Source organism: Notechis scutatus, chromosome 1, assembly GCF_049901735.1.
Source record: "Notechis scutatus isolate UNSWTSFEM ecotype Mainland chromosome 1, rNotScu1.2, whole genome shotgun sequence".
NCBI lineage: Eukaryota > Metazoa > Chordata > Lepidosauria > Squamata > Elapidae > Notechis > Notechis scutatus.
This window is the reverse complement of record NC_142009.1, coordinates 202,527,472-202,554,929: the sequence shown is the minus strand read 5'-3', so window position 1 is coordinate 202,554,929 and position 27,458 is coordinate 202,527,472. Positions and strand designations below refer to the sequence as shown.

General features: G+C 36.7%; 1 protein-coding gene across 1 annotated transcript in view; it reads left to right on the top strand.

The window, feature by feature from the left end:
• KIF5C (kinesin family member 5C) overlaps positions 1 to 27,458 on the top strand; it is an 85,129-nt gene that overhangs the window by 34,454 nt on the left and 23,217 nt on the right. The window contains exons 4-11 of the mRNA XM_026673496.2: positions 1,269 to 1,373; positions 6,389 to 6,437; positions 9,469 to 9,524; positions 14,338 to 14,425; positions 17,616 to 17,740; positions 19,509 to 19,613; positions 20,523 to 20,671; positions 24,757 to 24,905. Of these exons, the coding sequence (XP_026529281.1) occupies positions 1,269 to 1,373; positions 6,389 to 6,437; positions 9,469 to 9,524; positions 14,338 to 14,425; positions 17,616 to 17,740; positions 19,509 to 19,613; positions 20,523 to 20,671; positions 24,757 to 24,905 (826 nt within the window). The remainder of the gene's footprint in view (positions 1 to 1,268; positions 1,374 to 6,388; positions 6,438 to 9,468; positions 9,525 to 14,337; positions 14,426 to 17,615; positions 17,741 to 19,508; positions 19,614 to 20,522; positions 20,672 to 24,756; positions 24,906 to 27,458) is intronic.

Sequence of the window (27,458 nt, the reverse complement as noted above, 5' to 3'; positions counted from 1 at the left end):
CCCCTCCTTTATCCCAAAGGTTAACACTTGGTTCCACCGGTCCCAAGACATTGTGTTACCTGACTTCTGTCCCCTTCCACACCATGACTTAGAGCGCAAGTGGCATACTCTAGATGTCAGAAGGGCTCTTAGAATTTACATCAAGCTCACTTCCCCTTTTAGAAAGACAGAAGCCATGTTTGTCTCCTTTTCACCTTCTCACTTGGGGAGCAAAGCCTCTTCCCCTACTATTAGCAGGTGGGTCAGGACGTGCATCACACAAGCCTACAAAGCGGTGGCTCTTCCGGTACCCTGTGGTCTAGCGGCACACTCTACCAGAAGTGCGGCCACTTCAACCACCTGGGCCACCCAGGCATCCTTGGAAGAGATTTGCAGAGTGGCCAGGTGGACATCCCCGTCTCCCTTCATCAGACACTACCATTTGGATTCCTTTGCCATGGCAACAGCGGCCTTTGGCAGATGGGTTCTTCAGCAAGTGGTTCCACTATCGGAGTGATTGGTCGGACAACGACCCACCTGTGGACATGCAAGCTTTGGTATGTCCCATCCTGGGCTCTCGCTGCATCATGGAGAATGGGCGTTGGAAAATTTACCTGTGAACGCTCTTTCTATCTATCCTGCGAGAGAGCCCAGCCTCTCCCTTGGCTCGTCAGGAGATGGTAAGGCATGTTAATGTATTGGATTGTTTGCTTTCAGAGACACTTCTTCAGTCTGTCAAGTATCTTCACCAAAGCTGGGGATTCTCCCGGGGGCTGACTTTTTATATACAAGTACAGACTCAGCTTAATGACATCATAAGAAGGAGTCTACCCATCCTGGGCTCTCTCACAGCATAGATAGAAAGGGCGTTCACAGGTAAATTTACCAACACCCGTTCTGTTGCTAAGTGAGAAATTTGTTAAGTGAGTTTTGCCCCATTTTATGATCTTTCTTGCCACAGTTGTTAAGTGAATCACTGCAGCTTGCTAAATGAATCTAGTTTCCTCATTGACTTTGCTCATCAGAAGGTCGCAAAAGGGGATCCCATGACCCCAGGACACTGCAACTGTCATAAATATGAGTCAGTTGCCAAGTGGCTGAATTTTGATCACATGACCAATGGGGATGCTGTAATGGTCATAAATTTGACAAATGCTCCTAAGTCACTTTTTTCAGGGATGTTGTAACTGCAAATAGACCCTAAATGAACTGTTGTAAGTCGATGACTACATGTTCTTTAATTTCCAGAATATGATATGATTCATTTCTTTTTCTTTTTGCACTTTTAGGGGAAATTGCATGACCCACAGCTGATGGGAATAATTCCAAGAATCGCGCATGACATCTTTGATCACATTTATTCCATGGATGAAAATCTAGAATTCCATATAAAGGTAACATCAAATAGTGATCAAACTGGGGGTGGGGAAAACCCACTGTGAATATGATATCTTCTTTCCTTGACATTTACTATCCTCCATAGGTATACATTTTTGTTCCTTGGAGAACATATTTGGATTTATGATTTGTCATCACACTCACTAAGAAAAGATTCTGCCTTCCCATCCATCCATTTTTGGGACAATGACTTTTTTGTATCTGCATGTGTCAGGTTTTCTTTAAAAAGAAAAGCAGAAGTCCATCTTCCAAGATAATTTCTTTTATTTAGGAAAGCATCAAATTGGCAAAGTCCATGGTAATTCAGGATCTGACACAACCCGGAATTACCCCAATATTAAAAGTTAGAAACAATCCCCCAAAAGTCACATTCTGCAATAGAAGTAATTCAATGTTTCTTGATGTCATAAATCTCCACCTCCAGTGCCTAGGCCCGGACAGCTCGGGTTCCACTGGAAGAATGATCACCTAGCCTAAACAACTCTTCTCTATCTCCACTCCTCCCTCCTTAGGAATGTGGCAAGCCTGAAACCCTTCCTCCATGACTGCCAAAGAGAAAATAAGAAAAAGAATATATACTAAGCCTAACTAAAATGGCTACACATGTGTCACACTACCGGGCTTGACAACATGTTGATACCAAAAATGGGTATTGAGGGATTAATTTCCTCAGATGTAACTGCAATCATTACATCATTGGCTCTCCAGTGCTGTATAAATTCTTCTTAACAAGCATATAAAAAGCCACCTCACAGTTGAACCTATTTATGATTTTCACTAGTATAACAGAGATTTAGTTATATAAATAGTCCTTGATGGATTGGTGACTTTTAAGCTAGTCATTGACTCTAATAATGTTTTGTATACAATAGCCTTTTAAAAACTCTCTGGATGTTAAACAGAACACTGCACTATGTTTTCTATAATCTCTTAAATACAAAAATAGAATAGAAATGTATTTCTAATTAGGCTCTCCAATTAGGTTTTCTAATCAGAAATCTTTCTGAATTTATCCTGAGGTCATATAATAAAGTTCACTTAGCTTCATATTGCTGGGACAGCTTACATAAATGAACAGTAGTCAGTAACTGGGCAATCTGAATATACAAGAGAAGCGTCATTGAAAACTAAGATGTTTTGGCTGTGAAACAAATGTTTATGCAATGTATGCTTTTCTGGATCAAATGTCACTGTTGAAACATTGCTCTTTAAATGAAAATAAATGAATAAGACCTTGTTCAGACACATAGATATCTTTACATAATTAAAAAAAATGAGAAAGGCAAAAATCTAATTTCAAATAAGTTGTTTGTGACACCCATTCACACACCCCCACACACACTATTATGTCAAAAATTAAACATTCCTTCCAGTCTGTTTTTTGTGGTTTGATTTCTATTGCCCAAGCATCTTGCCTTCAGAAGTTGTGGGGACTTCATCATTGGAAGCTTTCAAGAAGAGACTGGACTACCATCTCTCAGAAATGGTGTAATGTTTCCTGCTTGGATGGAGGGTTGGACTAGATGACCTACAAGGTCCCTTCCAACTCTGTTAATCTGTTAATCTTCTGTTAATGTATTTCTTAAAATACCCATAAATCATACTTTTAAAAATGATTCTATGGTGTGAATGCTCTTAGAAAAGCTATGGGGTTGCCATATTGATATCAATACTTGAATACTAAATCAGTGTTTTATCCATATATTTGTCAAAAATTGGAGTATTACATATGTAGAAAATCTTATGCTATTCACATAGTTTCATGCTGGAAGAAAGGGATGGAGTTTTTAGACAAAATGATTACATTAGCTTGCTAGTTATGAATTTCTTGATGGCAATACATCACTGGCAAAAACCTAAAGTGAAGTAAAAGTGATGATAGTAGACTTATAAGCAAACTTAAAAATGCAAGCACTTGGGAGAAATTCCACGTTAGACTAGGAATCAATTCATGCTTGTTAATAATTTATACAGAAAATGTTTTTAAAGAATGCAATGAGATTGCTTTCCAGTCTTATGCCAACAGGTTTTTTTTCTTGATCTGATAAAATTTATGAGCATTTGACTCATTCCATTTTGTTTTATAAATAAAAGCAACTAAGCCAGACACTCAAAGTACAATTATGTGCATGTTTACTTATGAGTAAGCTTCACTAAACACAATAAATTTATTTTGAATAAACCATGGAGTAATGAGTGATATTCTTATATAATTCCTCCTTCACTCTGCAAAATCTTTCTGTTTGCTTTGTACTGGTTGCAAATTATATTTTCTAAGTTGGAAAGAAGATTTTAAATTACAGTTGTAATCTTTAGCTGGCATTCTCAATGCAGTCTCACCATTTTTGTTTGGATTGCTTTTGGAAGATTGACTATTTTTATTTGCTGGGGGATTAATTTTTAGTATGTTGGGTTGTTTTATTGAGTTTGGAAGATCTCTTAAAGATTTCTTCCAAAGTATTTATTATGGACGTAGACCTTCTTTGAAATATAAAAATAATGCTTTGTTTCCAATTTTGGGGTGTGTTTCCCCCTCTTTTTTTGCACTTTCATTTTTGCAGATCTTTATATATTGAAGTATTGAATTATACTTATCTCATTTGGTAGTATTCTAAATGTTATTGTTGTGGGACACTGTGCTTTTTCTCATGGTTGATCCTCCTCTTACCAGAACGGCACAACTTGCCATGGCAACTCACTGCTGCCAATTTGCCATGGTCAACTCACTGTGGCCAGCTTGCCATGGCCAACTCGCCATTGGACAATTTGCCATGGAACAACTCACCGCAATACAATTCAACAGTTTTATTTAATTTTTTAAAATAATTTTAAAAATATTTTAATATTTGTCATTCACATTTCATTTTGCCCTTCCTTTTGCATCCTTCCTTTAATGATTCTATTTCACAATTTCTTCAATATTATGTAACTTTTGTCTCGCAGCAAATCGGCTGTGGTGAATTGTCCCATAGTGGGTTGGCCATGGTGAGTTGGCCATAGCAAGTTGGCTGTGGTGAGTTGTCCTAGAGCCCCTCTTAGCCTTTAACTGCACCTTCTTAAAATCCTTTCATCTGATAAGCAAAGCAGTCTACAATAATTCTCTCTTGATCCCAAATGTTCTTACAGCTCAAAATTAACAGGTGCTGTAACTCAAGTCTTCCATTTTGATTGTTCCTAATTCCATTTACATTGGGGAACTTGTTGAATGATGTGAAACATATTGTACATGTTTAAAAACACCCTTTGTATTGCTGTGTCTTTTTATGCTGTAGCCCTAGAGCAGAAAGAACTATTTAATACGGTAAAGTCCAGATGGATATTGATCGGTCTTAGGACGGTGAACATTTTCTTCTGGTGGAACATCCTGTACCTTTTGACACATGCATAATGTAAAGGAATATAGGGATGTGATCTTTTCCCAAGCGCATTAAAAAAAAGTACTTGTGCAGTCAGCCTTTGCTATAATTGCCACCTATTATATATGCAATATAGCTCCAAATTATCTCCATAGACTAGACATGTCCTTGCTTGCTCATTGACAGGGAAAAGTCTGAGGTCTTATTATGCCTTTTCCCCCTCTCCCTTGTAGTGAGACACTGAATTTTATAAAAGGAATATATACTTAATGGTGCATATTGTTGGGTGCTGCCCAGAGCTGCTTTTGGTGAGATGGACAGTTATAAAAATTGCATAGATAAATAAATAAAATGTATGGTTTGAACTCTTACCAAGTCAATTCCATTAAGACCAATAATTTCATCAGCTACTCCTTTCTGAAGCTTTAATTTTATCTCATAATTCTTTTCCGCTACCTACACACTGTTGAAGCTATTATTTTAACAGGAGAGCAAAGCTTTGGCAAAACTACAAATAATTTATTAAATTCTTTATGTAGCCAACTAAGATAATGTGTTCGTTTGTTTTTTAAAAAAACATTTCAATTCTACCCTTAATCAAATTCAGATCAAAAACTAATGAGTATATCCAATCTTAGTTGGAACATATGCAAAAAATATATTATGATATAAATCTGCTGTTTGTGAATAGATCTTTCACAAAGGAATCAGTGAAGGGGTATTGATAGTGGTCATATGTTAAATTCAATCCTTCTCTTGCCTTTACAGTCCCATTTTATTTTATTTATTTTAAAAAATTATATAGCCACCAGTCTTTTAACTAGCTCTGGGTGACACCCAGACAAAGTTCCACTGATTATATTGGCTCTTGGGGTGGAGGAATAATTCCATTCTTTTAGCTTTTTATGGATTTGGAAACTTATGATGGGTAATGTCCAAATTAGCTTGTCCCCAGCATGCTCCCACTCAATCCTTATAGCCTGGTCACAATAAACATATTCACCATTCATTTTAGTTTGATGGTTATACATCAGCAAACCCCAAAACAGCTAACTGGTAAAAGTAGATAAATAGGCAGGCAAAAGCAGATACTTTATACTAACTATAATTATAGCCTACTGTAGCTATGTCCAAAGGCTACCAAACTTTCCAGAGCTACTAGAAACAGTTCTGTGATTAATCAGCATGGATAGTGGCTTTTAGTTGTTACAGCCTTAATCTTTTAATGTCCATAATAGCAGAAGAAAAGAGATGGAAAGTAGAACATAAGGTGATGCCTCTTTTATTCTGGCCCATTAAAGAAACATTTTGGTCTATGGAGAGGTCAAATCCTAATGCCCAAATGTCCCAAAGGAAGCTGAAAAAGCTTCTTGGATGAGAAGCAAAACATCTTCAAAGAAAAAACAGAAAATCCAGTTGCCTCTTGAAAAAGCACCTTTGGGACAGGCATGACCTGGATGACTTAGAATCTCCATAGACACTAATGCCCAGAAGCAATAAGTACAAATATTTCCTCAGTGTTTTCTCTTAGTTTGAGTGAAACTGCTGAGTAAACATGTCCCCTATGTTTTCAAAGAACTTTTAAGAATCTATTTGATAGTTTTTCTCTTTCTTTTTCAAATGTATGTGTAATATTGGTGTGCTTTCATAATTAGGTTTCCTACTTTGAGATTTACTTGGACAAAATAAGGGACTTACTGGATGGTAAGTAAAGCAGGATTTTATTATTTTTAATGCATCCATTAAGTTGTCTGTGATAGTTTATTTTGTTTTGTTTTCTAAAATCAGTACTTACCCCTGTATTAAATCTTAACCCTTGTATATTCACCCCAAAATTGCCATTTCTCCCATACTGAACATTTTATGGATTATTTTAATCACTGAAGTCCGGAGACCTCCCTTAAAATGGTCTGTCAGAAATGGTCCAGAAAACGGGTTGCTTGGATGGTTGTACCCTTCATTGGGGCCATCAGAATCTATTACTGAAAAAGAAAGAATTCTTATAAAGAAAGAACTAGAGGTGGATAACATTTGTATCAAGAATTAATATCCAATCCTTAATGTTATAATTAATACAAAATTACATGTAGGATATATCCATATCCTCAACCAACCAACATCCCATGAGCTTCCTTGTACATTGATTCCTTAAACAAAAGGCAGATAACAAGTCCTCATCCTTCTCCATAATTCTTCTATAAGCATTTTATCATACTGTTTCAAATCAATAATTGTACGATGACTCCCCCCCCCATACATACATATCTCATTGACTTGGCTAACAATCTGTGTTAGAGATCTGTAGATATCCCAAGTTTTGCTCATTGATACCTCTTGAACCTCTCATTAGGAATTCTGTGCTAGGTGCATGGAATCTAATTCTCCAAAGATTCTATCTTCCCCCTTTAATGTTAAGGAGAAATAACATTCTTTCTATTGTCAAATGCAGTTGTTCCCTTCCATGTCTTTCTGGTTCTTTTCCAGGAGTCATTCTCAAGGATATTTTTCTCATCCATAGTGTTTGTCATTCTGGCATTCTCCCAGTCATCCTTTTCATGCTTCCCTTTAGTGTATTTCCACAGACTTTTGCAATACTCTGTAATGTAATTAATTCTATTCTACTTGAAGCAGTTTCCATATCCCCTCTTTTTCTGAACCCTTTCTGTTCCTGCTGTCACTCTACTTTTGTTTCCTTTTCTGTCGACTTTCCCTAAGATCATTCACAGTGCTAAGAAAAATAGTCTGTCTCAAATTCAGAATTTGTGATTAACTTGTAGTTTCTCTAATTATTTCAGTCGTTCATCATAATCAACAAAAATGATATCTGTATCTAAAATATGGCTGTTTTTATCTATCTATCTATCTATCTATCTATCTATCTATCTATCTATCTATCTATCTATCTATCTATCTATCTATCTATCTATCATCTACCTACCTATCTAATCTAACATGTTTTTATTCTTCATATATATATAAATAGATTTATGTTTAAATCATGTATTTGAAAGAGATAAGCCGTTTTTAGTTACCAGTAATCACAATCTCCAAATGGTCCAATAATGTGCTGTCTTATCTCATTCTCACCGATCCATTCATGTCATCTAGCAGAATAACTTTTTCCTATTGATCATTTTTATTCAGAGTGTAGTAGTGTTTTCCTACGCATTCATATTTGGTTCTTCCATTATAATTTCCTGAAGTATTACATGCATTTATTTACTTACTTTTTTATTTATATCTTGCTGTAATTTATGAATCTTGGCAGCTTCCATAGAATATAATAAAGCCAAAAAAAAAAAAAATCTATGGTTTGACAGGAGACACCTTAAACACAGAAAAATAGTGCTTAGCACCCTGTTGCCTGCCAGAAATTTGTGAAATTCCCCAAGTGCCATTTAAAAACCATTTTGGATCCATGAGAACAAATAAAAAACACAACAAATAACTAAAAAAGTAAAAGCCACACATGATTGGGAGACCCATCTGGATAAACCCCTTGGCGATGGGAAAATATCTCAGTCCATAGATTTCTACTGGCATCCACAGTGGATGTCAACGATTCTTATGTTCTATCACATATTTGAGCCTTTTAGCCTTTTCATTCATAATTAAACTTACATCTTCGCTTCTGTGTTTTATCAAATCCATATCACAAGATCAGATTAGCTTTATACAAAGCTATTATGTCCTCCCACTTTCTCTTAATTCTACAAATTTATATCTGTGATTCATTTCCTTGAATACATTTTTATTAGAGGCTCCTTTTAACAAGCATTCGTGCATATATTTACTTTCTTTCTTCCATACATTTTTGCAGATTGAGTAGTTTACAATGCACCAGATAGTCCAAATATCAGGGGAATTATCTGTTCCAATGGAGGGAGATGATCAATGATCAAGCTTGACTATAAAGTCCCTTATTAGAAGAGCCCCTCCAAATTGCAATCTTCCATATGTGCTATTTGTCCCCCAATAGTTCAATAGATATTGACCTCTTCCACCTTGTTTGACTTTTGTCAATTGAGATTTTCACATAACAGGTTTTTGTAAGATAGAGAATATGTGGACAAAGTTACCAACCTTAATGAAATCCTTATTATGTATCATATTCCTATTTAACAATAAATATTCCTATTTAACAAATAGTCCATTTTGGGCTACTATGTCAGAAAGGTTCAGCTAGATTCCAGTTTTGCAGTTTTTTCCAGTGGAAACTTGGATCTTTAAACTTTTCTTTTCTATATATTTCTACTTTATTATTGAGAGTGATCTCCATAATTGTTTTGCTTTAAATAGATTACTTTAAGAAGCATTTTATAGCTTTATATAATTATCATCCAGGAGTTGTAGCAGCCATTTAAAAGGAATGAAATGGCATAGTTGAAGAAATCTTTAAATCCCAGTTCTTTGTTCAACATATGAATAGCAAAATGCTGTGTTTCTCTGTTACTTTCAATTTCCAGTTTTGCATTTCATTTTATAGATTTAAAAAAAAAGATTGTTTTCCAGGACATCCATTTGGAAAAGCTTGACTTAACTAATAGGGTAAAGCCCATTTGGTTTGAAATATGTAAATCCTAGATGAAAACTCTATCACAGATTTTTTTTATGTGGAACATAAAAAACATCTTATAATTCAAACAGCTGTTTGAATTATAATTAATTCAGACTTTATTCCCAGTCTTTCAATCTATATACATCATTAATTGATGGTCCTTTATGTTTCTTACAGTTTCAAAAACGAATCTTGCAGTGCATGAAGACAAGAACAGAGTCCCATATGTCAAGGTAAAAGCACTTGTACCTATAATGGTAAAGAAAAAACATTTTAATTATTTAATTCAAATGCTCTTTGAATTCGTTTGTGATCACATTTACTTTCTGTTTAAAATATGTATGTCACCCTTCTGCAAATACAACCAAGGTCACTTAACACTAAGAACTCAAGGTAGTCACTGAAAACAAATTGTAAAAATATGCTCAAGGTCAAATAGATTAAGAGATCCCGAATAATAGAAGCCAAAGCCATAAAATGAATAATTCCATGATAAAATTGCCAAAGCAGAAGTCACAGTATTATACAAAATAGTGTAAATAAAAAAGCATACTAATTAAGTTTAGGGATGTCTATCTCTTAAAGATTAAGTATAATTGTTTACTATTAGACTATTTCTGTGAATTTCTCTGAATGTCTCTAACAATGCATCAATATGTCATACTGATTCCAGATGAAGGGAAGAAGTAGTTTGTTTTTAATCAACTGGAAAATCTGTACTTTAATAATACAGTAATCCCTGGTCTCGACCATAATTCATTCCACAACCCGATTGGGTCGTGACCTGAACCTAATTTTGGAAATTTGGTGCTTACAAAAAAAATGGCACAGAAGGGGAAATCAGCCGCGGGGAAAAAAATAGTGAATTTTTTGGTTAGAACCCGATTTGGTCGTGATCAGAAGTGTTCGTGTCCATAGGTTCTACTATAATTCTGTTAATCCCCTCACAGCTCACAAAAGCGTGTTAGATTTTCAAGCTCTTATTAGCTGGATTTATGTAAAGGGGAAAGGGTGTTAGGTGATAGAATCCTTGGAATTACTTAGTTTATTTTAGCATCCCATTTATCCATAAGTTTGATAGTGCAAGGATTCTTTGATCTTCTTGCTGACCATTTTTGAAAGCAGCATGAATATTGTTGCTTTCTATCCTGGGAAGGGAGGAAAGGACAGATATTACAGCCCTGTAATATTTTGCAAACCACAATCCTCCTTCCTAGATTCCATTATTCCTTTCGTTTAAACAGTTGTTTGTCTGAGGCGTTAATGGACTATGAACAAGTACTCTGTATTGTAGCTTCGAAGGGTCTTCATTTTGATGAAATCTTCCAGTGAAGTACATCCTTGAAACTGCTTCCTGAAGCAACATGGTTCCTTTCCAATATTTCTTCAGTGCATGCTTTATTGAATTTCTACAGAATATTTTTTTTTACCCTCTTTATTGAATTTCTATAAAAGCCTTTGTCATATTTCTTCGTGAGTCTGCTTTGTAGACTTCTCAGCATTCTTTTGCAGAACTCATGCTTGGAGAAAGGCTGAGGAAAGTGTTTTTCATCCTTCTACCAAGAGGATTCCTAGGTTAGTCACCTCTGGTGGGGATTATCCTACTGCACGTACTGGAGGTGGCCAATCCCAAACCCCAGAGTGTCTCCACGTTGAACTATCTCCAAGTGTTAGGAAGCAGTTGAAAGAAGACAGTGATGTGATATGACTTCCCCTTTTGTGCTTCTGGCATTCTCTCCTTTGTTGACCATTTGATAAAAGAGACCAGCAGTGCAGAAAAACTCCTCTCACATTGCTGGGCTTTCGCAATAAGTCACTAATAGGTCAGTGGTTGTGAAAAGCCACCAGTGTGGAAAAGCTGCTTTCATGCCAGTCACCTTCTGATTCTAAAGCCACCCAGCCCTAAGCTTTCAGCTGAGCTCAGCTTGTTGACTTCTTCACTGAAGCAAATCAGGCTGCTTTAATTGTTTCATCAAAATTATTATTTAAGAGTTACTGAATATAATTAAGGAGTCAGTCTGTCCTTCCTTCCTTCCTTCCATCTATCTTTCTTTTTTCCCAGCATGTTTTCAAAAGTCCTTTGAGATTGATTTTTCAAGATCCTTCGTGCCCTGTGTTTTATGTTAGTGCATTTTCCAAAACAAAAAGTATTTTTAATTAAAACAATTCTATTAGAAGTTAAAATGATAAAATTGTATCAAAAGATTATTAAGTTAGTTTAACCTGGCATAGCATTCAAGAACAATTCATTTGTTGTACAATGAGATTTGCAAAGTAAAGTGCTTAGCAGGACTATTTGAGTTGCCAATAAATAAGAAGAATCTGAATTGCCTGCTTTGGAAGCCTGCAATAGATCCTTTCATTCTTTACCTAATTCATGTTTACTTGTTTGCTCATATCTCGTATTTGACAGATAATTAGGAGCAGATAACCTGAAATAACAACTTGTCTCCCACGTCATAAAGTATTTTAATATCAAAACATCTCCATCTATCCTCCTGAAACAGAATTTGATAGGTAAAATCATACTCCAAAACAATTAGTTGTCTTATTTAACAACATTTTTATTACTCTTGAGAAGTTTGCCTATCTAATGTGTAGAAGACTTGCACTACACAAGCCACACACCCATACCCACACCTACACCCACACACTCCTTTCCTAATCCTTGCCGCACCTCCTTGGCATCCTTGTGCACCCTCCCCAATTTGCATCATTCCCCTCAAGCACCCTTTTGCACTATCTCCAACCCATCCAAATTATCAGTGGAAGTCAAGGATTGCCTATATTATTTAAAATAAATTTTATTGCTTTTAAAGTAATAGAAAAAGTAAAAAAAGAGGAACAAAACACAAAGATACACATGTTATAAAAAATATACATAACAGTTACTTAAAAAGTGAACTATATATATATATAAAATTATCTAATGCAAACATTTGGCAAATCTATCTTCTATCTGTCTGTCAATCTGTTGGTCTGTCAGTCTGTCATACTATCATGCTTTTTTAACCTGTCACATTTTGTATAAATATGTTCCATATGTTTTTATCCTTCCTTTTTATTATGCTTATTATTTGGCAGTCTTCATAGGTAAAAAATGTAATCAATCTTCAATCAATTGAGTAAATGGGGTCATACATTTATCTTTTGTATGTTGTAATATCAGTCTTTCCCCTATAGTAAGGGCCTGGAGAATTAATTTTTTGTTGTCCAGTTCCATGTACCAATGTATGTTATTCAAAACAATATTGTCTTCTGAAAATTTTAGCATTTATTGCAAAGTCACATCTATTAGCTCACTATTTCCCCCCCAAAACATAGTAAGTATAGGACATTGTAAAAACATGTGTTTAAAAAAAAAAGCATTGTCCTACATTTTCAAGAAAATGCTGTAATGGTCAATCCTTTTTTTATATGGATATTACGGAGTTTACTAAATTATAAATATTTTGTTGTATAAGTTGTAGCTTAAGATCCATTGGCACTCTTGCTATAGAGGTGAAGACACTCTTCCATTGTGTTAGCAATATAGAAACCTCTAATTCCTTATGCCACTCATTTCTTCACATGTGTATATCAAATTGATTTACAGATAACAAATAACTTCTAGAAACTAATAGTAGGTTTTTAGTTTAAAAAAACACTAGCCAGTTGTTCTGTCTGGGGTGCTGAGAATGCTGCTGGTCCAAATGATGTTAACAAATGTAAATATTTCCACTATGTTGCATCTGATAGATATTTGCCTCTTAATGCATCATATGCTACAAATTCATCCCAATCATCTATCCAGGGGTCCAAATTCAGCATTCCTGCTTTCATCCAGTTTTTCCAAGTCACCCCCTTTTCCCCAATTTTTATGAAGTTAGATTGCAAGCCCATGAGACTGAACCCAGTCACATTTTGGATAAATGAATTCCTTTCTTAGAATTACAGTTGTGGAAAAAAAATCTACTGTGAATGGTATTGAAAATCCCCCCAATCCAATCTGGATGCATTTATGGAGGGAATACCTGTATTTACTTTTGACTAAATGTGTGAGAGACTTTCTTCATTTTTCTTCCATAATATTCTCATCAAAATTATGTAGATAATACTTCCTTTATCCAAAACTTCATTTTTTGATAAGTTCATTTTGTTAATCATTCCTTTGAAATTTATCAGTTCCATTAATGCATGATGATTATGATGCAAATTATAGGATTTTTTCCCCTGTTTATTATTAGTATAAGCTTCAGCATATGTCAGAACCATGCATAAATATCCAAAGCAAACTAGACATACACAGCCTATGTATAAATGGGATATAAAGTACATTTTCCCAATCGCATGATAAAATGGTATTCATTCTCTTGAATAGTGAGAGCCTAAAGCAGTGATGGCTAACATTTTTGGCACCAAGTGCCCAAAGCATGTGCGTGCATCCTCAAATTGCAATGTGCGCATGAGCCCTGAGCATGTGCACGGGACCCCCCCTGCACCCCTCATGCATGCGTGTGCGACTCCTGCATGTGCACCTCACCCCCCACGCATGCATGCTCGACCCCCACATGTGCATCCTGCCCCCTGTGCATGCGTGGCAGAGACCCAAAGACCAGCTGGCCAGTGGGAAGCACATGTGCGCATGCACAGCAGGACTGAGCTGGGGCAACGGATTGTGTGCAATAGGTTCACCATTACAGGGCTAAAGTATGCTGTAAGATAGGTCTGCAGAAGAATCCTTGAATGCAGAATCAGTTATCCACACCTCTAGGAATTGTTTATCAGGGTCCCTGCCTGCACAAATCTCTGTGAGCAATCATGTAGATTTTTTAGATTGGTTGTAGGTTAATTATGACCAATGAAGGTATTGGCCATACACCATGCATGGTCATCTTATGTACTTCTGTAGCTATGTCTTGGTTTTTATCTGAAATTTTTCAGTTCTTTTAATATAGGCTTATAAATTGATTTTTGTCTCTGGTTTTTGCTAAGCTACAGTTACTGGTTTAGGTTTGTTTCCTGTCAACGTTTTGCCTAAAAAAATGTTGAATTTCACATTTCTAGGGCTGCACAGAGAGATTTGTGTCTAGTCCTGAAGAAGTTATGGATGTCATTGATGAAGGGAAAACAAACCGTCATGTAGCTGTTACCAGTAAGCATTCATACATTTTTAAGTCTGCAATTACATTCTAAAAACCTAATTCCAATTACTATCATGCTGAAATTATAATAATTTTACAATAGTCAAGAAAATAAACATTTTTCTCATTAGTGTCATTAGTATCTTCAAGTTATCTCTGTTACATAGCAATTAAATAGATTCCTAGATATGTGACTTGAATTTTTTTAAATGATGACTGACATTTTGAGGCTTAAGATTTTTTATCTTTGGATTTTAAAATACATACTGAACAAATGCTCTGCAGATCCTTGCTTTAAATGGAGACCAGCAATTTCTTTTAAAATAAACATTTCATGGGATGTAGCCTTTATTGCTGAGCAACCAGGAGCATTAAACCTGAGTAAATGTTTTCAAGGTCAAATATTTAAAAATGTATGGCCATTATTTTCTGAACAGTTAAGTAAGCAATATTCCACAGTTGTATTAGCAAAAGTATTTCATGTGATGATTAGTGGGTGTAACTGTATAACTGCACATGATTATAAATCATCACAATGTTTTATAATTTAGAACGATGATAAAATATTCTAGATTTTTTTTTGAAGTTTTCTCCAAAGCACTTGAGGACAGGGCAAGAATCAATGGGTGGAAACTAATCAAGGAGAGAAGCAACCTAGAACTAAGAAAAAAAATCCTGACAGAACAATTAATCAGTGGAACAACTTGCTTCTAGAAGTTGTAAATCTCCAACACTGGAAGTTTTAAAGAAGAGACTGGATAACCAGTTGTCTGAAATGGTATAATGGGTTTCCTGCTTAAGCAGTGGGTTAGACTAGAAGACCTCCAAGGTTCCTTCCAACTCTAATATTCTATTCTATTCTATTCTATTCTATTCTATTCTATTCTATTCTATTCTATTCTATTCTATTCTATTCTATTCTATTCTATTTATTCTATTCTATTCTATTCTATTCTATTCTATTCTATTCTATTCTATTCTATTCTATTCTACAAGCATGTAAACTCCAAAGGTATAAATAAGGTATGCCAGGCTAGTACTTGTTGTCTAGCTATAAATGATGACACTGGGTTGACCATGGTGGATCTAAAGGAGGCAGTGCATGACAAAGGGGCATGGAGAGTGCTGATCCATAGAGTGTCCAAAGGGGCATGGAGAGTGCTGATCCATAGAGTGCTGATCCATAGGTGGTACATGACTGAATGACTGACAAGTTGAATCAGGTCTCCCTTTGAATACTTTGATTCAGATATAACCCATGTGTGGAGGGGAAGTGGAAAATCAGATTCCCTTATTGCTACCAGGCCTCCATTATAAACCAGTTTTTCATTTCCATGCCAGATCTCTGGACGAACCAGAACAGGATTGAAGGGGATCCTTCCCTGGCTCTGGCTAATTAAAGAAAGGGGAAAAACAAAACTTAGGGAGTTGATAGCTTAGCCATGCTAGAATCAGGTGTTAGAAGACAACCAGTCTACTCCAGGATTCATTCAAAATAAGTCAACATCATGAAAGGTAACAAAGGAAGATTGGATTGCATACATTCAATACAAAAAGAGAGAAATCTTCCTAATACAGTTCTAGCCTTATACTCTAGAACAGGCCTGTCAAACTGGCGGCCCATGGGACGGATGCGTCACATTGAGGCCACGCCCACCATGGCTCCGCAAAGGCAAAAATACATCACGATACATCATGTGACGTGATGGAGTTTGACATCTGTGATCTAGATCTGGAACTGGATTCTATGCTTTAATCCTATATTCGAGTGCCTGTCTGAATTTGAAAGCAATAAAAACTTATTTTTGACTGTGCCAGAGTTATTCTCCTCATCCAGGAGTCCATCCACCTCATAACCCCCCCCCCCAAAAAAAGCATGCCCTCTTCTTGTCCTAAACCCAACAGGTTACTTCAATTCCCCCTCTTTACAGGTTGCCCTTGACAGTTGGGACCAGAATATCCGTTGCTAAGCAAGCTAGTTATTAAGAGAGTTGTCCCTGATTTTATGACCTTTCTTTGCCACAGTTGTTCAGCAACAACAGAAGTGAATCATGTGCTCGTTAAGTGAATCCAGATTGACTTTGTTTGTTGGAAGCCAGTTGGGAAGGTTGCAAATGGTGATCACATGGCCCTGTGAAGCTGCAACCATCATAAATGCATGCCAGTTGCCATGTGCCTAACTTTGGATCCTCTGACTGTGGGGATACTGTGACGACGAGGGCCAGTTGTAAATCACCTTTTTCAGTGCCATTGTAACTTCAAAAAGTCACTAAACAAATGGCTATAAGTCAAGAACCGCCTGCACTTGAATTTTTAAAATGCTTTTCACAACGCCTCTTAATATAATAAGCAAGCAGAGCTGTCCCTGATTAAAAGGATAGGTGATCTAATGCAGGGGTCCCCAACCTCCAGGCTGTGGTCTGCTACTGGGCTGCAGGCTGTTCAAAACTGGACTGCAGAAGAAATGGGCAAGTGCAGGTATGTGAAGCTCCATTCACACGAGCAAAGCTCCATTTGTGTGAATGGAGCTTTGTGTGCAAGTGCAAGTGCCCTCCGCTCGTGTGTGTGAAGCTCTGTTTTCATGAGTAGGGAGCGCAAGCACCACTCTCACAAATGGAGATGTGCATGTGTGCATGCACCTGCTTTTTCCACAGCTGTTGGGCTGTGTAGTTCTGCTCCCCTACACTTTGATTCCATTGTCTCTCCTGGAGACTACATCTCCCAGAAGCCCACTGCAGTATCCTCCTCCTGTTCAGAGTTCAAGGGGTCAGGGTTCCATCCACAGGGCTGTGTAGGTTTTATTCAAGGTCGTCTTCTCAGTTTCACTAATGTGGCCATCTACCAATCTTACTATGGATGTTACTGTGCATCAGCTGGATACTACATTCTGTGTTGGTCATATCAACATAGGTGGGAATAATTTTGCTGGATGAATGTGGGTTTGATTGGGCAGAATGTGTGGGGAATAGGGCCCCTGTCAGACAATTCAATAAATTCTCAGAAGGATACATATAGGTTTGGCACCTGTGTGAATTCGGAAATGAATTCTGAGGAACTGCAATCACAGGTAAGGACCAACTTTAGCCTTCACTGATTAAAAACAAGGAAATCAAATGAGAATGATGGTTTAATGGAATTTAGAAGATTAAAAAAACCCACCCTGAAAGAGCACGATTAGCTTATTGCATTTTATCTTCCTAGACATGAATGAACACAGTTCTAGAAGTCACAGTATCTTCCTAATTAATATCAAACAAGAGAATGTGGAAACTGAAAAAAAACTCAGTGGGAAGCTTTATCTGGTAGATCTTGCTGGGAGTGAAAAGGTAATGATCCTGTTACTGGTGCATATAAAATTCTTGATTACAAGGTTGGACCTTTTGGAATTCATGACTTACTATAATAAATCACACTTGAATAAAGGGCTTTAGATTTTACTTATTTCCTTATATTTCCTATTTCCAAACCTCCCATCTCCCTCAAGGAGGGGTTAGATCAGATCAAACTCATGTCAGCATGGCGGTGTCACGTAACACATCAGGCCTCCCCCCTTTGCTAAACTGTGCACGGGTGTGGCGGGCGCATGGTGCATTCAGCCCATGGACAGGGAGTTTGACAGCCCTAGGCGAGATGATTGTCTTACAAGCAAATAAATAGCATTGAATATAATAATTGCTAATTCAAAAATGTTTCATTGTGTGTTGAGTTAGGAGATAAGCCATTCCTAAATATCTACCATGTTTCTCATATAATAAGGCCGGGTCTTATTTTTTTTTGAGCCCCGAAAAAATAGCTAGGCCGTCTTTTTGGGGGTGACTTAATTACCCCCCCCCCGCATCTTCGGGCAGGTGGCAACGGCTTGGATGTTGACCTCGGCGTTGGTGGGGCACTTCGTATTGGGGTCAACGCAGGCAGTGCAACAAAAGTACTTCCTAATGGCAAGCCCCCCCCACCATTCCCACCATTTCACATGTTTTAATATAGGCCTTAATTTGGGGGGAGGGGCTTAATTTCATTTCATGCCTATAAAACATGCTGGGACTTATATTGGGGGAGGCCGTATTGTTGGAGAAACAGGGTATTGTCTCAAATAAATGAAGTAATGTCTACAAAAAGGTGACGCCCCCACACTTCTGCTATTGCTGCAAAATTATTTGTTTTGTAAAATCTTTTCTGTCAGGATACATGAAACTTATCTTTAAATTATGGTTTAAATTTATTTTTTAAAATCACTTCGGTTTCTGAATATTTTTGAACAAGACAGCCTTCAAATGTGTTGGATGATCTTTAAATTATAAAGGCCTTTTTTTCCTCTGATCATTATTCCTTGCTTTTTTTACTTTTTTTCTCCAGATTCACTTGTCTAGTAGATTTTTTTTGTTGACTCATCAGAGTATTTGTGTGCATGTCCTAGTATTTATCTAACTCCAAATTCTCCTGAAAAGAGATCAACATATTTCAGACAAGATTTTCAATTTTATCTTCAGATAATAAAATTATTATTGTGTACTATTGTACACAATGAAACTTCAATTTAACTGAGTTCATGTAATTTACATTTTATTTCATTTGCTGTATTCACATTATTTGCAAATAATGTAAATATGTGCAACAGATTTACATGAGATGAAAACAATTACATATTTAAAGTAATGATGTAAACTGATGCAAATAACATACATTACATTAATTGTCCAAACTACTTCAGAAACAATGGACACAATTGAGAATAAAGCCTGAAGCAAAATTTGCTGAATGGAAGTCTGGAAAATTGAGGTTTTATTGTATAAGAATCTGTAAAAATATGAGAATAATCTGAGAATGCATGCCAGTGTTTAGCTACAGTCAAATAGATTTGGCCTTCTGAACTGCTTTGATGGATATTGGAAATGTAAGTGAAATTCATGAAATGTGAGTGAAATGTCATTTACTTAATGCAGTTTTTAATGAACTGAAAGTATTGTAGATTTTTCTGATGTAACAGACAAGTATTATGTGTTTCTTCTAATGTAACCTCATCATTGGTTTTACCCAACTTTAGAGAGTGTGAACTCAGTTCATTTTCAATAACATGGGTTTTTTTTTGCCTAATAGGTCAGCAAAACTGGAGCTGAGGGATCTGTTCTTGATGAAGCTAAAAATATTAACAAGTCTTTGTCTGCACTGGGTAATGTGATTTCAGCATTGGCAGAAGGAACTGTAAGTCCCTTCCTTCTTTCTTTCCTTTCTTCCTTCCTTCCTTCCTTCCTTCCTTCCTTCCTTCCTCTCTCCCTCCCCCCCTCATTCTTGAAACTTAAATTTAAAATAAATAGAAAAAATAACCAGCATTGTATCCAAAAGCCCAGTATTGTCTGAGATGAAAATATGTTAGATCCCATTGATAAAAACATTCATGAATAAATATTAACTTATCACATGCAGATATTTTGCATCATTGTTATAGTTGATGCTACTAGGATAGCTATCCTAAGCAAATGGCTTCTGTGGAATTATTTATGCATGGGTTGTGGTGTATGTAGATACCCATCAGCTTGTACAAATAAAACTTTGAACAAGTAGAAGATGCAGCTGAAGAGAAATTAAAGCACGGGGAGAAAAAAAAGAAAACAGGTCCTTTTTTTCTCAAACAAAATATTGAATGAAAATAATATTGAGCTATTAAATGTTATGTGTTGTTTAAATTATTATTGTAGCAATTAAAAATACCCTGAAAATATATTGCACCCTTCTCCCACATGTATACCAAGATACATAATTTATATTTTGAAAAGCATTTATGTACAGAAATCCAAATTATACTATGGCTAGTATATGTTGTATAAATGTAAAAAGTTGAGGCTGAAATGTTATCTTCTACTGTGTTAAAAAGAGTCAGAACTCAATGACTTTTTTCCTTTCCCCACTTCTACCCTTTACTTTCTTTTTTTCCCTCCTTTCTTCCCTTAGTTTCCCATTATTTTCATTTTATTGGTACTTTACATTGTGATGAACTAATAAAGTTTTTTTTTAAGAAATCCAAATTATAGCATTGCCAACAAACCTCAGCAACAGCCTTTGAATGCTTGTGTGAGAGTGCATGTATTTCAACCTCTTATCTTTCTTAATTAGAAAACACACGTCCCATATCGAGATAGCAAAATGACCCGAATTCTCCAAGACTCCTTAGGTGGTAATTGTAGAACCACCATTGTCATCTGTTGTTCTCCATCCATTTTCAATGAAGCAGAAACCAAGTCTACTCTAATGTTTGGACAAAGGTGAGCAAGAATAAATGTTTTTACTCACCTTTACTTTTATTGAAACAGGTTAAGAAGCAAAGTTACTGAAACAGATTATTTTAAATATAAACTTCAGTAGAGTAGTGCCATGTGTTGTATGAATACAAATACAAAAGAATTGTGTTTTAGGCCTTAAGAAAAAAAAGTCAAATTAGTATCTACACACGCACGCACGCACACAGACAGACAGACAGACAGAGAGACAGACACTATTTCTTTTGACACAAAGATGATAATTTAAAAGCTAATTGCCGTTTAATGTGCTGTATTATAAAGTAAAATGTGTTAAGAAATATGAAAGAGGGTTGCAAAAGATTTCACAGCAGAAATTACATTCACCAATTAAAGCTGAATATGAAAATATTGATGGGCCTGAAAATTTCCACTAACAAGCAGCAATGATATTCTAATAGCTTTGAGAAAGTGGTCAAGAATAAAATTGCGCATGCAGCAAAATAATTTTCATTGTGATTTAATTTTATGCATCAACACTTTGCTGGTTCAGGGGCTGATGGAACTGTATTGATTTTCTAGCAATTATGTTGATGTGAATAGCTATTTCTGCCATAAATTAGGTAGGTGAGTGTCACTAACATTTCCTAAAACCTGTAAGAATATACAGACTTCTAATCTTCCAGCGAGCATCAAACCACTGTTAGAACTGTTCAAACCTGGAAAAATAAGAAATAGAAGAAACAAAATAGATTTGTTTGGCCTTACTCCTCGGACACACACACACACACACACACACACACACACACACACACACGGTTATAAAGTTAATATGTCTGCAGATGTAATAAAATGGGCAACCAATGACATTTCAAACTCTGGTTAAACTATTTTAGTCCATTGCTATGGTAGTGGAGAGATAACATATAATCTATAAGCTAATGAGCCACAGTGGCGAAGTGGTTAGAGTTCAGTATTGGAGGCTACTTCTGAGACTGCCGGCTGCCTGCAATTTGACAGTTTGAATCTCACCAGGCTCAAGGTTGACTTTGCCTTCCATCCTTCAAAGTCTGTAAACCACTTAGAGAGGCTGTAAAGGAGTGTAAAGCAGTATGTTCTATTGCTAATTGTCAGGCCTCTTGAGCCACTTTTTGAAAATGCGTCTCCTTTCATTCCTTGGTGCAGGAGACCGATTTGTTTATTCACATAAAGAAATAAAGAAGATACTGATGTAAGAAGAGGATCTTTTTACCTGTGGGGGACTTTGAGAAGAATGAGCCAAAAATCAGCAAAAAGAAAATAAGCAAATTTCCCATTCATAGATACTGCCGATTTTCAAACGAATTAAATTTGCTTTCTGTTTTTAGCATCTTAGCAGCTATTCAGTTCTGCGTTTCAACTCTAAAAACTTTTTGCTTGATCCGTGAAGAAGAGATATATTTAGTTTTTATTTCAGGGTATCTTTGGAATTCGAATGTTTTAATATAAGCTTCATTTGAGAACCAGAGAGACTAACAGCCTTTTGCTCTTGCACATTCTCTAATTCCTTTGTTTTGCAATTTTTGTTTGTTTGTCATAGACTCATAAAATGGAAGATACCTAAGAGGTCATCAGGTCCAACTCCCTACACATTGCAGGATTCATTATACCATCCCCAATAGATGATTATCCTGGCTCTTTTTTAAATGTATGGATGCATACAGATAGTCCTCAACTTACGAGCCTGGTAATTGCAGTCATAAGTCATGATGGTTGTAAGATGGGTCACTATGTAACCAGACTTAAGTTTATCACCATTTTTGTGGTGGTTAGGTGAATGCATTAGTTATTAAGCGAACACCACAGTTGTTAAGCAAACCCACTGTTTGCTATGAGCCTTTTTTTTTGTTGGAAATCAGGCATAAATGTAGATTTTTCCAGCAAAACCTGTTCTGTCTCACCTTTCTTCTTTCCAAAAGATGAAAGAGTACAAACTCACACAAACACAGGCAGGCAGGCTGGCTCGAACTTCACAGAGTTAATTCTTTGGAACTGATAACGTCCTTGGCATTCCAACACGCTCTGCCTGCCAAGTCCGAACTGATAACAAGTAAAAAGATACTCACAGAAAATTACAAGGCAGACCACAAAAATCATTCACAAAGAAAACCTGAAGTAAGATCAAACTTTGTCCCGTACAGAGTTCCAGTCGACAACACATCCACTTTTATCCCCTGTGGGGTGTGGCTCAATGACTCAGCTCGCTCTCTGACCCTCCCACACCTCCTACGTTGCTGCTCACGTTTCTCCCTACGATGCTGCCTAGGATCAAGCCAACATTCTTCCTCTTGACTCCCTGTCAGGGGCTGCTCCAATATGCCTTCCTCCTGATTAATCTCAGGCTGTTCCTCTTGGTTGTCTGATGAAACTTGAGGCATTATCAGGGAGGAAGGCATTGCCAGAGAGGAAGGTCCTGGGGAGGAAGGCATTCCTTGTTCCTCCTCATCTTCCGAGTCCTCTTCCTCTAACAGCACAGGCTTGGGAATCGGAGCCACAACAAAAATCATACTAAGTCACATGACTACAGGAACTGAAAATGGCTATAAATGTAGTCCAATGTTACCAAACACCCAAAGTGCAGTCACAAGACTCTGCCCCCCACCCCTACAACATAGGAACTTAAAATCTGGGTCATAAGTAGCTTTTGGTCTGTTGTAACTTCAAACAGTTGTGAAGCAACCCAGTCATAAGTCAAGAACTATCTCTATATTTTCCTTTTAAATTTTATTTTATTGCCAAACCTTGAGCTTTCATATGTGTGTATGTGAGAGGGAAGGGAAGGAGGGAGAGGAGAGAGAGAGAGAGAGAGAGAGAAAGAAAGAAAAAAAAAGAAAAAGAAAGAAAGAAGAAAGAGAAAGAAAGAAAGAAAGAAAGAAAGAAAGAAAGAAAGAAAGAAAGAGGGAGAGATTTGTCATGCAGGAATAGAATTGATAGTTGTTGTGGTTAACCGGCAGCAGGTGCATATGGCTGAGGAGAGCGAGGACTCAGATGAAGGGCCAGGATCATTAGGGAGTGGACTTCTGCTTTCAGAGATTGTGGGGCCTGGCAGCAGTGTTGAGGAGGTTCCCGAGGAGCCTGTGCCAAGTGCGTATGCGCACAGGGTTGATAGTAGGAAAGAGCAGTTACAACAGCATGGGCAACTCAGGAGTAAGGCTGCAAGGTAATGGCCCCTCATTCAAGAAGATACAAGCCAGCTGTGAAACTAACCTTCTTTGCAGAAGGCAAAGACGTTTTGAAACTCCAGCCCCGTGGACATTCCAGTATCCTGAGTTTGTATTTGAAGATTCTTATTTTGCAAATTATTTCTTGTCTGTTATCTTTTGGCACAGTTTGGCAAGGCTTGTGCTTATCGCAGCTAATTATTTTGTAAAAGCATTAGAAGATTTCTGTTCTTTTTGAATTGTGTTTGATTTATTGGAAAAGGGCATGGGTCAGAACAATAGTATACATACTTTTGACCCTATTCTGTAGTTCATAAAAGACTCTAATCCTCATATACTGTATAGAAGTTCTGGTGATGAGGGACAGGCATGTGCCTTGATCCATTTCACATTTCCTCTCCTAATTCCCTCTTATTGTCACCTAGCCATCTCTTCCTACCTGTCGTTCCTTTTATTATGCCTTACCTGTTCAGGGCTAAGCTAAGCTTCCTTGTTGGCAGCACTTTGGGGGAAGAAGTACTGACAGTCTGGAAACCTGTCAAATTAGATCTCACATCACTGTCAGGCAAGCACATATAGGGCTCCCTTACAGCAACTTGAATATTTCAGCCAATGGAAGTGACCTGTGCAATGTTTTCTGTGAGCCTTGTTCACTGGAGGAAGGAGAGATGAAGGCCAAATAGGCTGATATGCAGTTGCTTTATTTCAACACCTGTAGTAGCCCCATAGGGTGATCAGAGCATTAAGCACTAGGTGGGAGATAAATTGAGAAACTATATAAAACAAATGACAAAATGTGAAATCATTCTATGCAAGCTTGTACTGTAGTTGCAACAATGGTTTATATCTGAATATTCACTCATTAAACAGAGTGCATTAGCTAAGTTTGTGTTCGGTTGGTTTTTTGGACAGAGCGAAAACAATTAAGAATACAGTTTCTGTGAATCTTGAGTTGACTGCTGAGGAATGGAAAAAGAAATATGAAAAAGAGAAGGAGAAAAACAAGACATTAAAAAATTCTATCCAACATCTGGAGATGGAACTGAATAGATGGCGGAATGGTGAGTTCACTGTTGAGAATCTGTGTTAAAAAGTAAGCCAAATATTTGCAATGATAAACTCTTCTCTTTGTATCTCTAGAAATATATCAATACAACTCATTCCTAGGCAGAGACCCAGTACTGTTGTGGTGCTGTTTTCTTCATTAACTATAAAAGGTAGAACAAACATTGGGACTACACCGGGGTGGAATTCAAATTTTTTAACAACTGGTTCTGTGGGCGTGGCTTAGTTGGTGGGCGTGGCTTGGTCATGTGATTGGGTGGGCATGGCTTGGTGGTCATGTTATTGGCTGAGCGTGGCCAACTCAATATTACTCACATCGAGGCACGCATCTCCTCGCCTGGCCTCTCATGACTGTGGGGATGCTGCAACACTTGTAAGTGTGGAAAATGGTCACAAGTCACTTTTTTCAGTGCCATTGTAACTTTGAATGGTCACTCCACACAAACAAAGTACCAGCAAAGGAGGAAAAAAAACTCCAGAGAGGTTCCTGAGACAGGAAGTCTAGTCCTGCCAAGAATGTAATAAGGGTTAACGGAGAGGCAATTTCTGTAAGCAACACCAGAATGTTTCCTTCCTGCCTTCCTTACAGGATTAGGCCAGTCATTTCTTCTAACAACCAGTACTCCGAACTGCTTAGAATGTTAACAACTGATTCTACATAATAGGTGCGAACTGGTAGAATCCCACCATTGGAGTGCACAATCCCCTTCTTGCGTGACGATTTCAGTGCAGTACAGGCTTGGATTAAACAAAACCTTTAGACATAGAAAAGACGTTGTTAATAAATTAGAACAGTAAGGCGGGAGTTATATTTTAATATGTCATGAACTTAAAAGTAGAAATAATTGAGGACTCAAGATTTAGATGAAGGCATTCTCCATATTAAAAGCATTACATGATAGTAAAGCCTGATTGCTGTTTCTGGATTTCTAAACCATAGTATAACCAAGAAGGTAACATCCTTTATTTTATTATGACAGGTAAGAAGAATACAAGTTATAAGTACATGTTCAGGAAACACAATTTCATGATTAAAAAAGCTGTAGCTCATAAGCTAAATGCTGTAGAGCTTTTCCTTCCCTAAAGCATGCCCACAGTCTTAAGTACTTGCGACTCCATCATCCTTCATTGACTATTGCTTTGCCCTTGATAACATATTAGGTGTGGAGTGGATGGTAGCATACAATTTAGCTATATTGCTAGAAATCCTTGATTTGTGTTACTGCAGAGATGTAGAATGCAAAATCCAGAGAGAAAATACGGCCTGATCTGCTAACGTATTCACTCTGTAAAAGAAGGAGATAAAGTCAGTTTAGCATGGTTGGTTTGGGATAAAGTATTGTTGTCTTCTGTTAATTGTAGCATGGTTATCTGAGTATTCACAAGCATGCTGTTTAATGATCTGTTTCAAGGACTTTGCTCAGGATTGATGTAAAGCTGCCATGTCTGTAGTTCCCTGGGTCCTCCTCCTTTTCCTTTGTTAAAGATAAAGATAATATTTGGAGGATACTCTGATTTAGTATTCTGAATTACATGTTTTACATATAATTTACATGTAATTACGTACTATTCAAGTTCCTATGCATATTTTTTTCTAATTTTTGATATTATTGGATAGTTCACCCTTAGTAAAAATGTTACCCTTGTAGTTTAAGTTTCTGGAATTTGAATGCCTTTTTTAAAATACCAGAATCGAACAAGGAACATGGTGAATGTTGTTATTTTAAAGTATACACATACAGGTACATGACTACAGTTAAGGCACCAAGCTAGAAAGCAGGGTGTTTTGGTCCCACCTTAGTCATGATAGCTTGCTAGGTGAGTTTGAGTCATCACTCAAAGAATTAGGTATGTTTACTGCCTTCGGTTTTTTACAAAAGAATAATAAAGGGGGCATCTTTAATATTCTCTGGTTTAGAGTAATCATTTTCTTTTCAGCCCTGAATTTCTACTTCCCCCTTTCCTGCTATTTTTAAATAAGAATAATTCCAAAGTTTCAATTTCTCATGAGATCTAAAATTTAATTTTCCGCAGTAAGAACTCAAGTATGTCAGGCTTTATTAAGTGCTGGAACCACCATTAGATTTTTCTTACATTTAGAAGCAAAAACGTGCCAGGGTTTTAAAAATGCTGAATAATAATGATGAGCTCATATTAAACTATTAATTGACATTTTCTATATATACATTCTTATGCATCTCTTAAAGATCACCTACAGTATGTTTCTAGAGCTATTCAGGGAGTTAATGGTGTTTATAGTGCAATCTTCCCCATATGGACTCTATATTGAGTAGGGCTTAATGCCAAATGAAAATATATAAACATGTACTTCATATGTAGCCTAGTTAAGTCCATTTTAGTCATTATTGTAGCAGATTCTTCAAGCTTAGTTATAGCATGTCTGTGATTTATCACAAGTCTTTGAAGTTGGCTTTTAGAAATAAAAACATGGATTGCTGCCAAATTCTTTCTTTTCATACTGATTATCCCATACTGGTTTTTTTATTTGTAGTCTTGCTTCTGAAGTTGTTTGTGTGTTTAATATTCAA